This window comes from Mastigoproctus giganteus, chromosome 12 (assembly GCF_048544385.1).
Source record: "Mastigoproctus giganteus isolate SK-2022 chromosome 12, ASM4854438v1, whole genome shotgun sequence".
Taxonomy (NCBI): domain Eukaryota; kingdom Metazoa; phylum Arthropoda; class Arachnida; order Uropygi; family Thelyphonidae; genus Mastigoproctus; species Mastigoproctus giganteus.
This window is the reverse complement of record NC_143586.1, coordinates 114,039,057-114,055,473: the sequence shown is the minus strand read 5'-3', so window position 1 is coordinate 114,055,473 and position 16,417 is coordinate 114,039,057. Positions and strand designations below refer to the sequence as shown.

The 16,417-nt window shown below is 33.5% G+C and overlaps 1 protein-coding gene across 1 annotated transcript in view; it reads right to left on the bottom strand.

The window, feature by feature from the left end:
* Positions 1–16,417, bottom strand: part of LOC150077352 (ATP-dependent RNA helicase A-like) — a 338,077-nt gene that overhangs the window by 71,132 nt on the left and 250,528 nt on the right. The window contains 2 exon segments of the mRNA XM_090386433.1: positions 1,678–1,838; positions 11,773–11,925. Coding sequence (XP_090242559.1) covers positions 1,678–1,838; positions 11,773–11,925 — 314 coding nt within the window.

Genomic DNA, 16,417 nt, shown 5'->3' with positions numbered 1-16,417 from the left:
TATAATTAAAATAGGATAACTAAATTAAAAGAGGATATTTGTCAGCAGCATGGCAAACCAGTAGAGTGAAAAAGAACTTAACCAAATAAAATAATATAACGATAACAGAAAAATATTTATGGGGGGGGGGGTAAAAAATTTAAAAAAAATTGCAATAGCGACATCACAATATGAGATGTAACTCAAACGATGCCACTATTGCAAATTTGCTAATCTATATTTAGCTGTATATAAATGATGCAATTGTACTAAAATGCACAGTCTAATCTCTTTCATAGCTTGAGGCTTTAAGCCCTAATGCATTAGAATCTTAACTTATATCATACACCATCAGGCATCTCTCATATTGTGAAGATATACTTCACAACTGTTTTGCCATCACTACATCACTCGGGTACCTACCCACCCAGTGAAGAAGGGTCAAGTAGCCCTGAAACGGCACCCGGGGGGGGGGGGGGGGGGGGCTGATGATGTCCGGAGTTTCCAAGAATAGGTAACAACAGCCTTCTCCACTGGGGAAGCGTTGCCTATTCGAGGAGTTTGAGTGGTGTGAGTTGAAGGAGTTACTGTCCCTTTCATTCTTCTACACTGTTTCTTTTCCTCTTCCACTCCTACTATTACTTTTCCTCTACCTTTTTGCTTTTCTAAGTCTAACAGGGACAAGTGGATAGTCGAGTTATTATGCCACACAAATACAAAATAGCCCTGAAACGGTGCCGTCTGGGTGGTGGTATCCACTGAGAATAAGTAACAACAGTCTTCTCCTTCGGGTGAAGCGAAGGAGACATCGCACTACTTATTCGAAGTAGTGCGATGTCATGGCAACTCGTCGTGAAGGTATTCACAATATGAGATGTAACTCAAACGATGCCGCTATTGCAAATTTTCTAATCTATATTTAGCTGTGTATAAATGATGCAATTGCACTAAAATACACATAGTCTAATCTCTTTTGCAGCTTGAGGGTTTAAGCCCTAATGCATTAGAGACCACTCCTATGAAAGCTTGTTTCCCAGATGATGGGAAAACAGTTTTGTGACAATTCAAGGATATGGTATTTGTTGGTATGGTATTTCTAAGAATTACCCTTGTAAAGGTAGCAGACTTCATCGTAGTATTGAATTCAGCTCCAATAGTTGGGAAAAGGGGGTTAACAACTGAATAATATAGAGTATTCAAATTCATTAGATCATCATTAGACATTTACTCCATGTCTGTTCTGTAATTTTAAATGGTTTGAATCTTAAAAGGAAAATTTTTGGTACCACATGATATTTCACTGTTGTCAATGTTTCTGATCTAACTGTGTAACATCTATTCTCTAACTTTGTAATACAAGTTAGAGAACAGGCCCCTGTAGGAAGAAAACAGGTGGCTGTTGAATACTGTGAGGATGAATACTCAAATCAAAACAATTTTAATTAAATTAATTAATAATTTAATTAATTTAATTAAACTTTCACATAATTCCATTAATTAATGGAATTATGTGGAAGTAATCATTCCACATAATGCCTTTCATACATTATAACATACAATATATCTAAAAAAGTATTTCTTGGGGAAGGGGGGCTGCCAGTTGCCAATGAATTTTCATTATATACTACACTAAATTGTTCTTGTTTATATTACAAGGAAATAGAAATATTAACTCAATGTTAGAAAATTTAAACTAACCTCTTAAAAGAACTTCTGATTCAATAACTGCATCAATTGGTGGTGGTTCTAAGGCTTTTGACAAAAACTTCCCAATGTCACCTAACCTCAGTAACTTTATTGCGAGAGCTATTTCATGGAGAGGCGTACGGAAAATTTCTGGAGTTGTATAGTTTTCTAATCTGTAAAATTTTATCAGTTTATTACAAGCTAATCTTAAAAATGATCAAGACATCTCTCTTCAAATTATGCTTTTTTAATTTGGCAGATAAAGATAGATAAGAGTTTCTACTAAAAAAAAAAAAAAAAAATCAGTAAATGATCTTCTGTGCTAGACAGAGAAACCTAAAACTCCAACATAACATTATTTAAAAGGATGTGATTAAATATGCAGCCTAAATGGAATGAATATGATGTCACATGAAGTGATTACTATCTAGAACAGGGGTCATCAAACTTTTTGGAGTTGCAGCGCCTTAAACAAAACCCTTTATATTTATCGACCCCACCATTTATTAAAAACAATAATACAAATAACAATATTTTAAGGACTGACTCTGAGTTTAATCGCAGTGCAGAGGATGTGTTTCTTAATTTATATGTGGGAAACATTTAATGAAACTCTAAATGGAGTCTGATTTGAATTATTTTTTTACTTATTTTAATTAAAAATTTACATTTGAAGTCTCCGTTTTTTTTCTGAACTCTTCGTGTTTTTTTTTTTTTTTTTTTTTTTTAATTCCTCTGCAAAAATGAAACATTAAAAATAAATTAACAGGTTCTTCATTGAATTTTATATATCATATTAGATATATTTATTGAACATCATTAATGTGAAGGATCTGCTTGATGGGTTTTAATAAGCTCTTTAATACTGGATTTGAGATTTGTGAGATTTCCTATCATTGTTATAATTTTAACCTTAACTCACCACGCTCTTCCAAGTTTGGTCAGTTCCCCTCTTTTGTTAAAATACCATTTATGCGACTAAAACTGGCTTCAACCATGTAACACACAAATAAAAATGGCTCAATGGCTGCAGAAAGTTTGGGATATTTTGTTGTAATGTTTATATTCTTCAAATATTTGCTGATACTTGTATCATTAAATAAAGATTCTATGTCAACATACATCAATGAATTCATTGTTTGAGTAACCTCATTCAACTCCATTTGCGATTATATCAAATGGTGTAATGACCCAATCAGGTACATTAATTTCCTTCAGATCCTTGAAACATTTTAAAGTCTACCCTTACTTTTTCAAGATGCTCTATGTATATTTTTTTACCTCCCCCTTCCAATTGTTTTAAGTTTAAGAAGTACTGAAAATCTCTGCATGCCAATGAAGATATAGGCAAAAATAAAGATCTATGGGCCTATCTTGACTTGGAGTCGGTTATGTACTTCAGTAAATTTTTAATTCAGGTCTGCCACATAGAACAGATGGTTCTTACACTTTTGTCACATAGTGATGGATTCGTGCTCATAAGAAGCTCCACAGTAGAGTCTTACAAATTGACAAGCCTTTGCAAACTATCACCTCTTGACAGCTGCTGTACTTTGGTATGCAAAAGTAATTGGTTGAAAGTTTCATCATTTTTTTTACATAACAGGGCAAACAGATGTGAATTAAGTGAAAGTGCTTTGATTTTATTAATTGATTTGATATACACTTTTAGACCATCATGCAGCTTACCACTGAGTTTCTTTGCTACAAGATGGTGTCTATGTAACACACAATGAATGGTGCGAATTTCCGGAACCTTTTCTTTGAGAAGGGAAGCAAATCCTCTGTGATGGTCAACCACTGCTGGTGCACCATGGGTTGCCACTGCAGTTATATTGCTGAGGGAAAGATTGTTTTCTTAAGTACTCTTCCAAACATTGTAAAATTGTCTCACCTCTTCCTTCAACTTTCATATACGTAGCAAATAAAAACTCATCAACAATGCATTTTTGGCTTTGGCTAAATATCTCGCATAGGCCATTGGAATATTTGAACTGCCGAAAGTTGACTCATCAATTTGGACTGGATGGAGAGTTTGCAATTTTGAAGCTCAGATATCAAGGTTTTCTCCACATCATCAATGCATCGTTGCACTGTATTCACACTTAATGGCAGACATTTTAAAACAGGATAGGAATAATTCTTCATAATCGTTTCAATCCCCTCTTTATTGCTGGTATTATGATCTCCTCACAAATGGTATATGCTTTTCCTTTCATTGTTATAATAGAATAGCAAAGAATAACAGAGAAACATTGAATGATGCCTTCACTCCTCCTCCATTATCAGCATGAGCAGATGCTTTAAAAAATTATTTAAATTTGTGAGATTTCTGAATTTTTCAGCACTTTAAAAAAAATTTAAGTTCTTCATTTTTCTTATCAGGATGAATCCATTCAATGTGTTCTTTCATCTTCGAAGGTTTCATAGCATCATTACCAAAAGTCTTTTCACATAAGAGGCACATATGCATTGTTTTTTGTTAATCGAGGGCACAAATCCAAATTTCAAATATTCTTGTGAATATTGTTGCCATCTTTCCTTAGATACAGTGGCAGCCACTGCACTTATTGTGATTGTAGCTCAATTTATACTTTAGAGTATTAAACAACATCCTGAAAGAAAGTAAGTGGTTCAATTAAGATTATCTCTCAATTTAGTATTAACAGTACAGTTGAATCTCATTAATACAAAGTTCAAAGGAACCAAATTTTAACATTTTTTAATAACGAGGTCGCCCAAAAGTGTCAATTTTACCCTTTTTGTTTTTTGGTACATACTATATATCTAATAATAATAATATCAAAAATAAATTAATAAATAATAAAAACAAAAGTCTTCTCTACAGTAATAAGGAATAACAATTTTTTTTAAAGATTTTATTTTATTTGTAAGGTAAACTAAGAGAAAAGCAATTAACGGAAATTAAAATATTGTACAGTATATATTTTGATATATACAATATTTTAGTTTCACAGTAAAAAGAATCACAATCTTAATATTGGAGACATACAAACCATTAACTTTTTTAATAAATTAATCTAATTTAAAGAACGAATCCAATGTCTGCACAGATTTTGTCCTATATCCATTTTTAACTAGAGCACAGACTTATCAAATATAAGTCTGTGTGTTTTTATCAACGTTACTGCAGGCCAACACATTCTCTATTATGGTCAATGCATTTTGGGCATCTTTTTTAGATGGCAGTGTGCGCGCTTCTTCATTTTCGGCTCTATATGCTCTCTCGAGGTTATAAATAATGCCTTGATCCAGTGGCTGCATAAAACTTGTGGTACTGGGAGGTAAAAACAACAGCCATAAATTTGTAAATGTTCCTTTTTTCTGAAGCCATTCTTCTACTTTTGATAACCAAGACTGAAAAATTTTGACTGTAAGCTAAGCACTTCTATTGGACTCATAATCATAAGGAAGTTCTTTAAAATGTCTTATCTTGGAAAACTTACCAATCACAAATGGCTGTATTTTTCTATTGCCATTTGAATTGCAGCATAACAGAACAGTGAATCTTTATTTACTTAATTTGACTATGACAGCCTCTCCTCAAACAGAAAATGTTTTGTTTGGCAGAAAATTATAAAATAAACCTGTCTCATGATTAAAAATATCCTATGCCTCATATTTTTTTAAGAATTGACAGTACAGAACACACAAGCAGTCTTTTCTTTGTCGACTAATCCAGACTCGATGCAAACATTTCGCAAAACAAAGTTATTCCTGTCTTTTAAATCTCTGGAGCCAGCAACTGCCTGCTGCATTTGAAGTCACTAATTCCATGTTGCTGGACTAGATAATTTGCCTTTTCTTGCAAAATGGGACCTGATGTTGGTAAATTAGATGCACGCATTTGTTGGTACCAATCAAAAAGTTTTGTTTCAAGCTCATGTTTTGAACCATGAATTGTTTCCTGTTTTTTTTTTTTTTTTCTCATTGCTGCTCCAGTGTCACACGCTTCCAAGTTTTTTTTCAGTTTTTCAGTGTTGTAGATAAAGGGATGTTGTATTCCTTTGCAATGACCATTTTGCTTCATTCTATCATTCTAGCACTTCTTGTATAATAATCATTACTTTAATTTCCAGGCTTGATTACATAGGTTTACGTTTTGTCGCCCTAACATTGCTAGATGAGATTTAATATAAATAAACTTTAAATTAATGAAAAAATTTTTATAGTAGGTCATAAAGTACTGTAATTACTCAAATCAATAATATGGCAATAACCGAGTTTATCGGTACTCACCTCAAGTTATTTGTGTATTATCACATTGAAGTTATGGGAAGGATAAAGACACTGAAATATAATTAACACATTGACTGCGAAGCTAGTTTAAGAAAAAAAATTCCCCAGGCCCTAAAAATATTTAGTAAGTAATTTGATTAGTAATTCTAAAATAAATATTGAAACGTCAGTGTTATGCAGTTTTTCACTTAAAATTTCAAAAAAAAAAAAAAAAAAAAAAAAAAAAGAAAAGAAGTGTCTTTTTTTTGTTTCGCATATATGGGGCCGACATGGCCCAGTAGGTTACTTTATTTCTTGAGATGCTGTGTCGGCCACATATGTGTAACACTATTACGGCTTACATATGAAGGTTGTTTTTGATTAGTTTATTGCATGCACGGTGCATGCTGTCATAAAACTAATCACAATAAAATAAACTCTAAAATGTCGCAATAAGTTTGTCAGTATTGTTAGAGATTTTGTGAAAACAAGTTCATTAGTGCACTGTATTATCCCCATTATTATTGTGTTGTGTTTCTCCGCAAGTTTGTACAAGTGTGTTGTAAAAAAAAAAAAAAAAAAAATCTAAACTTCAATGGCTAAAAGAAAATTACTAAAAGAAGAGGAATTAAGAGAAATTGCTGAAAATCTTAGTAGTAGTTCTGAAGATGAAAAAGATTCCGACTCCGATGATTCGCTAAAAGATCCTGACTGGGATATTTCTTCAAATGAAGGAGATACTGAAATACTGAAGAAGTGCTTCAAGACTGGATGGAAGAAGAAAACATGGATGAACAATTTGAAAATACCAAAGAACCTGAGATTGAAGTGACTGAAACAAATGATGCTATTGAATGGACTGAATACGAAGGATGCCAAAAAAAAGATTTGATTTTACAGGAAAATGGGGACTGCAAATAGATGTAACAAGAAACATTACTTGAGGCATTTTCATCATTTTTTTTATGATAAAGTAATAAATCTTATTGTAAAGGAAACAAACAGATATGCCAACAGAAAATTTAGAGTACCCAAGCTTCATGGCAGAGTCGTCTAAAAAAGTGGGTTTCAACCATTGCTGATGAGATGAAAGTTTTTCTGGGCTGCTTATGTGGATGGGACTAGCATGGTTGGCAAGTATTGCATCTTACTGGTCAAACAAACCTATCTATAAAAATTATTTAGTAACAAAAATTGTCTCGCAACAGATTTGAATTGTTGTTGTGCCTCATTCACTTTTCAAAAATGAAACCACTATTACAAGGGACAGGCTCAATAAGATACAACACCTGATAGATGTTTTGCAGTTGAAATATCAGAAAATATTTTTCTCTGGCAAAGATTTCGTCATTGACGAAACTCTTATTTCTTAGAGGGGCAGGCTGATATTCTGACAGTATATTCCAAATAAAGTGCACAGGTATGGAATCAAGTTGTTCAAGTTATGTTCCACTGAAGGATATACCTGGTCGAGCAAGATCTATTTAGGTAAATCTGAAAATTATATAACATCCGTAAGGTTTAGCTGCAAAGGTCTGTGAAGAGTTATCGCAAGGACTTCTAAATGAAGGTCGCACCTTGTTTGTAGACAACTTTTATACCCGCTACCATCTGGCATTATCGCTTCTTCATAAAAAAAAAAAAAAAAAAAACTCACGTTGTTGGTACATTACAAGCGAATAAAAAATTTATGTCCAAAGATGTAATGTACTCAAAGCTAAATAAAGGGGAGATGATTGCCAAGGAGGGGGGGGAATGGAATTATTGTTCTAAAGTGGCTGGATGCTTTAGATGTGAGACTATTAACAACAAAGCATGCCCCAGAAATGGTTGATGGACCCTCCACCAGTAAAGGAAGGCAAAGAAGCAAAAAAAAAAAAAAAAAAAAAAAAAACACACCACTTCCTATTCTAGCATATAATAAGGGAAAGACAGGCATTTTTGGAATCAAATGAATTCGTATGCCAGAACGCTAAGAAATGGGGTAAAGTGGTACCGGAAATTAGCGATAAAATATATACTCGGAATATCAGTTGTCAATTTGTACGTGGTATACAAGAGTGCTACACAAAAACAAATAAAAAATAAGAGGCTTTCAGGAAGAGCTAGTTACGGATTTGCTAAATATAGAACAGAAAGCCAAAATGTGGTAACACTCATAGACTAACGACACAAAACGACGCAAACAACAAGAAAGTTAGAAGGATGTGCGTTTTTTTTTTTTTGTTACACAAAATTGAGTCGGAAGGAAGATCAGCTGCTAGCAGAAAGGGGAAAAGTGTTTCGATGTATTGCCCAGACTGTATTCATCAGCCTTTCATGTGTTTGGAGTGTTTTGGACAACACCATAAATCAAAATAAATATAATTACAATTTTATAATTATAAAATTTGTAATAATAAAGAATTTTTAAATAATGACCAGTTACTCGCTTATTTTGTAACACTGGAGGCCACGTTTTTCAAAAATAAAGTAAATTTCCAACAACTGTCAGCGCTATACAGCCGACACATCTCCCACCGAAACAGTGGGTTTCGGCAATATATGTCCAACGCGGCGCCTGAAAAATGTAATGGTTTCGAACATATACAGCCGACGCGGCAGTTGGCGTGTTAATTTAAAGTTAAGTTAAAAATAGAAGAAAAGGTTAAGATTAGGCCCGGAGGAGGAGGAAGAAGTGCACGCTCAATTCTCCTGGTCATCTATAAAATCACTACGTAAACAGAAAAACTAAATCTTAAAATCTGTAACATAATAGGCCAAGAGTCTGAACAATAGACTTTTGAAGTATTCATTGTCAGTTGGCTAAAGATGTAAGCGAAGACATAGTTTAAAAAGGAATCCAGAGTCCCCATGATGCCTTGCTCAAACACGTGGGAATTTGATATGCACGAGACTCCATATTGGAGAAAGACTAACTGGTAATTTTGTTGTTATGGAGGTTTAATGGCACATAAGCTGCTACGGCTATAATGTGGTAATTTTGTATTTAATATTTCAAGTGATGTGTTACAATGGAACCAGTCTATCGCAAGCGTGATGGCCGAATCAACTGCAGGATTATGATTATGAGCTTACATGTTGTTTGAGCGCGGTGCTTGACTGATAGGTTTTGAAACTAATGTAATGGTAGTAAGCGTGTGTATTCGCTGTTCTTGATGAACCACATTTTGTAGTGGTGCTACCTAGACAGCAAGCATCACAACCAGGTGGACATTTAATAAGATATATTATTAATGCCCTGTTTGGTATATGTGTTTCTTTATACTTATTGAAGAAGGTACCTAGCTTATTATAAGAAGTAACTTCTGTGCCTGCGAACATTATGTGAAGCTGTCTAGCAAACTGGCTATGGTATGAGAGTACAATCTGGGTACCCTTTGTATAATTTCTACAAATGTTACTATTACGAGGATTGTTGATGTTGTTTTGCACACATGATATTTTATTTCGAATTAACTGTATGGGATATTTCCCAACTATAAACATTCTTGTTAAATATTGCAACTCTGTTGCTAAATCATCTTGTGCATGACTATATGTAAGAGCGTTATATATTTGGTTGTATAGTATGGAAATTTTTTATATTATATGAATGGTGAGAATGGAAATGGAAATATTTCCCTGTATGTGTTTTCTTTCTGAATATCTTAGTCCTGAGCCTATTGACTTTTATATATTTTGTTAATTTAAGAAATTAATACTATTATCTTCCTCTAATTCAGGAGTGTATTTCAATCTATTATGTACCGAATTGAATTTTATTAAACGTTGGTCAATAATAGTTCTATTACCAATTAGTAACACATCATCAGCATACCGTATAAACCGTTTAACTTCAGGGGAGAAAATTTGATTTTTTTATGCAAAAATAGCAAAAAGAAAAAGATGGGGGGAAAATGTTTTTGAAGATGGTGAAACCCTTTGTAGCCAACTATATGAGGTGTAGCAACTAAATATCGAGATTGTTAGAATAAAATAAATATAATGAAGGTATGTATCTTCATTATATTTATATAATGAAGGGATATCTTGTAAGGTATGTTCCACACCTTACAAGATAACCCCCCCCCCCCCCTTCGAAACGATTCCCTCAAGCCTTTACACACTGTTCCATATGTATCTTCCAGGCACACTTCTGTAAGCCCTTATAAACTTCGGTCATTTTCCCTCCTTAAAGTACACTTTTCAGCTTAGGGAAATAAAAAAGTCACAAGGGGCTAGGTCTGTTGAGTAGGGTTCATGTTCAACGCACAGATTTGTTTTTTGGCCAGAAACTAGTGAACAGAGAGCATGTTGTTTGTTGTGTCTTGGTATCCAACCATTCTTCCACAATTCAGGCCTTTTTTCTTAATTTTTTCAGGCAGCCTCATCATGGTTTTTCATTTTTCATTTGACATTCTTCTTCTTCCTTTTTTTTTTTTTTTTTGGCAAGGGGAAATATGTTTTGTCTTCCATTGCACTGATTGTGTTTTACTTTCTGGGTTGTACTGGAACAGCCAACTTTCATTGCAAGTAATTACAGTATTCAAAGTCTGGATCTTCTTCAGTATTTTTTAAAACACCTTCATGAACTTGGAGCCTTCCCATTCTTTGTTCTTCATTGAAAATTTCTGGCACCATCTTGGCATACACTTTTCACATGCCTAAATTTTCGGTTAAAATTGAGTTCTGATGCTTAAACAACCACCACTTCTAATCAATGTTCTTAACCAGTTCATGTTTTCATAGATACCGGATGACCTGGTCGTTCATAGTCTTCTACATTCTCTCTTTCTTCTAATAATCTTTTATGCCATTCAACCATACAAGCTCTTGACATTATCTTCCCCATAAACGTTACATAACAACTCAATTTTCAGTTAGTGTTTTATTTAATTTTTTTTTTTTTTTTTTTTTTAAATTTGAAGTTGATTCATTGTTTGATTCTTTTGTGTTATTTTTCTGGCAAACTGCAAACGTAATGAAAACCTGTCAACTGTAAAGTGAACAAGTGTGTTGGAGCGTAACTTGGCAGACAGCTATGGAAAGGTTAAAGGTCAACTGCTGTCTTTGTTTGACAGATGTCATTTGGTGTGTAGTGAGCTGTGTATGCACAGCCCACTACACACCAAGAGCAATTATTTAATAACTGCACCTTGCATTATGATGGTGAGACAGAGAAAGGGCCAAATAAAGTTAAAAAAAGAAAAGAAAAAAAAAAGTCAAATCAGGAGACCTTAAAACTAAGTTAATATACTGTAAGCCAAGTTCACACACTAGAACATAGAATTCCCAATTGGCTTGCAATTCCCACGTATGAAATTCATTCATACCAATATCCAATGATATATGAATTTGAATTTGTTTACAATTTCTTGATAACAGTAGGAACTGTACAGTGGACTTGGGTAACATATTTCAATGACAAGTTACTTTAATGGTAATAAAAGAGAATAAAATGCTTCAGTTTTGCGATCTGATAATGTATTGATAAACATAAGCAGGGCTGGTCTTCTTTTAGCTATAAGTTAAATTTGCTTTATGCACCAGAATATATTAACAGATAATTAAAATAAAATTATCTGTTATATAAACAAATTTTGATTCCTTGTTTCTAATAATACTGTTCTATAAAACAAACAAACAAACAAACAAAAATGAAAAGCCTAGTTCAGTTGACACTATCCTTTGTTTCCAAAAGTCCATTAAGATGAAATCTATTAAATTTAGATTTTAATGCACTAGCTATCAGGTTAACTCATTCTTCAACTGCTGAACATAATGTACAAGTGGCATGACATAACGATCATAGAGAAAAACTAATAAAATTAATCATTTTCAATAAATTACTCAATGATCATTAAACAAATTATTATATAATTTTACTTTTCAAATCTTGCTCGACTACATAAATGGAAACAAAATCCTGGTCTAACTCGTCCAGCTCTACCACGACGCTGCTCCAGATTGGTTTTGGAAGCCCAAACAGTAGCATAATTAGTCATATTGTTATGGGAAGTGAACAGTTTCATCTTTGCTCTGTAAAATACATTTAAGAATAAAGGTCTGAGCAGGTAAACCAAATAGTAATTTGACATGAATTTTTGAATTAATGATTACTGCTACATAGCTTAAATAAAAATTTTAACTACATATCTGTAAAACAAACAAACAGTGGATTTCATAGAAGAGAATTAAAACTAATATGCTAAATATACAACTACCTAATCAGTTTCAGTTAGAGTGCAAACCAAATGTCAGACAGAAGGCCAGTTGCCTTTCTAACCTAAGATTCACAATAATCCAACTTCAGAAGCTTAATAGTAGTGTCAAGAAATGTTTTATACCATCATGTGTTCCATGTGTTCTCATGGAAGAAGTTATTAAATGTCTACCTTTCCCTAACATTACTTAGATCACTCTTTCAGACTATGATATGCCCATCGGGCTTTATCATCAAACACTCCAGTCCTTTCCCTCAGTCTCTTGCCCATCACCTTCCCTTTAATTATATCCCTTAACAAACCTCCTTTCCACACGTCAAATCCATTTTTATTTTCCTTTTTTTTTTAAACACTTCCATTATTTCTTACTCTTGTTAATACCTCCTCAATTCTAAACCATATGTCAATTTCACTCTTTAAATCCCTACAAACACCTCAAAACTATGATTCTTGTAATATCTTTTTTCCTTAGTGTCTCAATCTGTAAAGCATGATCTGCCATATAACAAAAAAAAAAAAAAAAAACCCTAATTCAATATCTATTCTTACTGTAAATAATTAAATCCTCTTTCCAAATAACTTATCTCTCATATTCATACCTCTAGTTTCAGTTTGTTGAGTACTACCATTACTTGGTAGAAGACTGCCAAGATATCTATCATGATTTACCACTTATACTATTCTCTTTTCATTAACTTTTAATGGTTATTTCAGCTTTTCATTCCCTCCCATCATTATAACTCATCACGTAAAAATTTAGCCTCATTCTATATTCTTTACAACTTTCCTTTCTTCCCGATGAAATCTGCAGCAATCACTCTTCCGCATCAGATAGCAGTGCCGTGTGGATTTGCAATCGATATAAGCAGTATAATTTTATCCCCAATCTTTATCTCCTTTCCATCATTTCTTTTTGCTATTATCAAATAATGACCATTTTGGCAAGAAAAGTTTCTATTTTCCCAAAACTACTCACCCATTTTCAGTATGATCTTTTGATACTAATAAAACTTCTATATCAAATATTGTTTCCCCAATAACTTCCCATATCCTTTGGTAGCTCTAACTTTTTCTAATTTACTGTATATTATTTTTCCAAATCCACAAAACAAATATGCAACTTCTTGAAAGTCAGAGAACAGGAATGCTATCACATTATACCAGTGGTTTTCAACCCTTTTTTTTAATAACGGCACCCCTAAGTAATTTATTTTATTTTGCAGCACTCCTACTCAATTTTCTGCCTATTTGATCCGATTTTCTCTCTGTATATATCCGTGTATATATATATATATAATATTAAAAAATATATATGTTACATGATATTTATTACAATAATATAATTATAAAAATTACATTTCATAATACAAATTATATATATACAGTATATAATTTTATTCTTTATATAGAAGTACTAAGTAAACGTCAATTATAGATCACTACAAAATTAAAAAGATACTGTACACCTTTTTATAATGAAATAAACATATAAATTAAAATATAATAATAATTTTAAGTAACTTAAACCCGAATTACATGGCACCCCTGGAATGTTGCGGCACCCTAAGGTGCCGTGGCACACCGGTTAAAAACCACTGCATTATACTGTTTTTTAGTCTCTGGGTCAAAGCGATTGAAGTCATGATTTCATCCGTTGTACCAACCCAGGACAAAAAATTTTGTGGATTCACAAGAAGCACATTCAAGTTGGTGATGCAAATTTGTTTGTGGCATACCTTTTGCAAATGTCTAATGTTTGTGGGACCAATCAAGCTCTGACCTTTTACACCTTCGATTATTTTGCCAGGATTGAATCGACACTGCCAAGTGAAATGCCTAAACGCAGTTATATACTTAACAGTCATTTGTCTGGCCTGCATCACTTGGTCATGCATGTGGCTGATGTTTTTGTCAGTGGTGGATGTCAGTCATCTAGAATGACGTGCACCATCGCACGATTCCCTGCCACAAAGAAATGCTCTGTGCTACTTCACAACTGTGGAATATGCAACAGCATTATTTCCCAATGTCTGCACCATACAGCACGAATGCATCCCGCAGGGGCATTCCTTTCAAAGACAGGTATTTTATCATGGCCTGTAGTTTTTATTTCTCTATTTCAAAAATTTTCTACTCCTTAGTTCCCAAAATCACCTGAAAAAAATAATAAAAAGTCAAAAATAAAATAAAAAAGGATTGGATCTATTAAACTGAGATTTGGTAAAGTGATGTACAAGAAGATGCCTGCTCAAAAAATACTGCATAATCCAAGTGAAGTAGGTTAGAATATATACAGGCTGCCCTCAATTGTTTGTTTGTTTGTTATTTGGTTTTTAGGAGCATTAGCAACTAAGGCCATATTGCTCCGGGATATGCGGTGGTCATTCCCTGACCTTTCCGCATCTTCCGTATTTGGTGGTGACGGGCTCGAACCCCGGTCTAATCAAGAAGCTTGTGCTACGCACTGCTGCTGCTCCTTCCCACCTGGCTACGGAGGCGCCTCTGCCCTCAATTAACATGATTAATTTGTCCCGTGAGTGAATTGGCACAAAATGGAAAAGCATTAATCGAATATAATAATCAATAGGAAAAATTATAATTGGTCCATGACCATCATAATTTTAAAAATATGTACCTTTTAAATTACTTTTTATCTGTATACCATGTAAAAGATAATAAAAATAATTATAGAATTAAATGTTATTGGGAAAATACATAATGAAGAAACTAACTATATGCTATAGAAATATTTGAACCCAGTCTTTTGAACTGTTCTGGCTTTCTATTTTTCATCATACAATTTCTGATGGCCGACAACAAGCTTCTCTAGGCCTTAGTGAAATAGCATGCTTCTTTCAATATTATCATTAACATCCATTACCTTTTGTTTGAGTTCTCTGCGAGACAAAAGATTTCGCCTAGTTCTTTAACCATTATCTTAAATGACTGAAGGAGATCATTGTCGGCTAGCTGTTCTGAACGTGAATTCTGTGATTCTCGAATGTTAGCCGTAGCCAAGCTTTTGAAACCAAGGTTTGTTATTAGTTATGTCTTCAATAACTTTTTGAACTGCATCCTTGAAGCTAGTAAAATCGTTTATGCAAAGGGGTAAAAGATGCTTCCAAACTGCTCTCATATTGCTGGCTGTCACTTCTTCCCATGCTGCATGAATGTTTTCGATGGCCACTCATATGTTATATTTTTTCCAAAATCCGGTACAGAAATTGCATCGTCTCCTGTTGTAGCTTCAAGTCCCTGTGCAAATGCTCTACGGAGATAGTAAGTCATGAAAGTTGCAATCGTCCCCTAAGAAGAGTCCAGGTGCATTATTTAAAATGCAACAGAGCTTTAAAAGTAAGATTATTTTTGTTGCAATAGGCATTAACCGTTGGACAGAAATAAGACGTAAACCAGTTGTCTTCAAATAGGGCTTTAGTCATCCATGCTTTTATTTGAACGTAAAATGACTGGAAGAGTTCGATGGCTGTATCTTTTTAAAGCCCTAGGATTTTGTGTACAGTACACAAGCATAGGTTTTAATTTAAAATCATCTTCAGCTTTACCTCCTAATAAAAGCATTAGTCGATCTGTTGAGACTGAGACTATACCCAGGTTGTGATGCCTCATTTGCAGCCAAATAAGTTTTAGTTGACATCCATTTCCAAAATAGGCCCATTTCATTTACGTTAAATATCTGCCATTGTATTTACCATCCTGAATGATTTTTTGCAATTCTGCAGGAAATTTGGCTGCAGCATCTTCATCAGCACTAGCAGCTTCCCCTGTTACTTCAACATTATGCAGTCCTGCTCGATATTTGAAACATTCAAACCACCCTGAACAAATGTTTCAGTCTCCCCTTGATATTTTGTTTCTTTGAGCTTAGTAAAAACGTTAATAGTTTTGCTCTGAATGTTGTCCTTAGATAATAGAATTCTTTTTTGATTGCAATCTTCTATCCAAATTGATAAAACAAACTTTCCATTTCAATCATTATTGGTGTTCTGTTTGTGGTATTTTGTAAACCAAAAGAAGTTGATGAAACTTGACTTTTCTCTTTATATTCATCCTTATGGCTCAAGATAGTTTGTACCGTAGATTCATTGTAGCTTACATCTCTTATGATTTTCACATGGTTTGCACCACTTTCATGTTTTTTAATAACTTCAAATTTTTCAGCTAAAGTAATAACTTTTGTTTTTTTTGTTATTGCAATCACGTTGATTTTCACTTTCTTTTATCCATAATTAACAGGTGTAGAAAAATTATAATTTTTAAATGCATCTGCATGTGAGTTTATTAGCAGG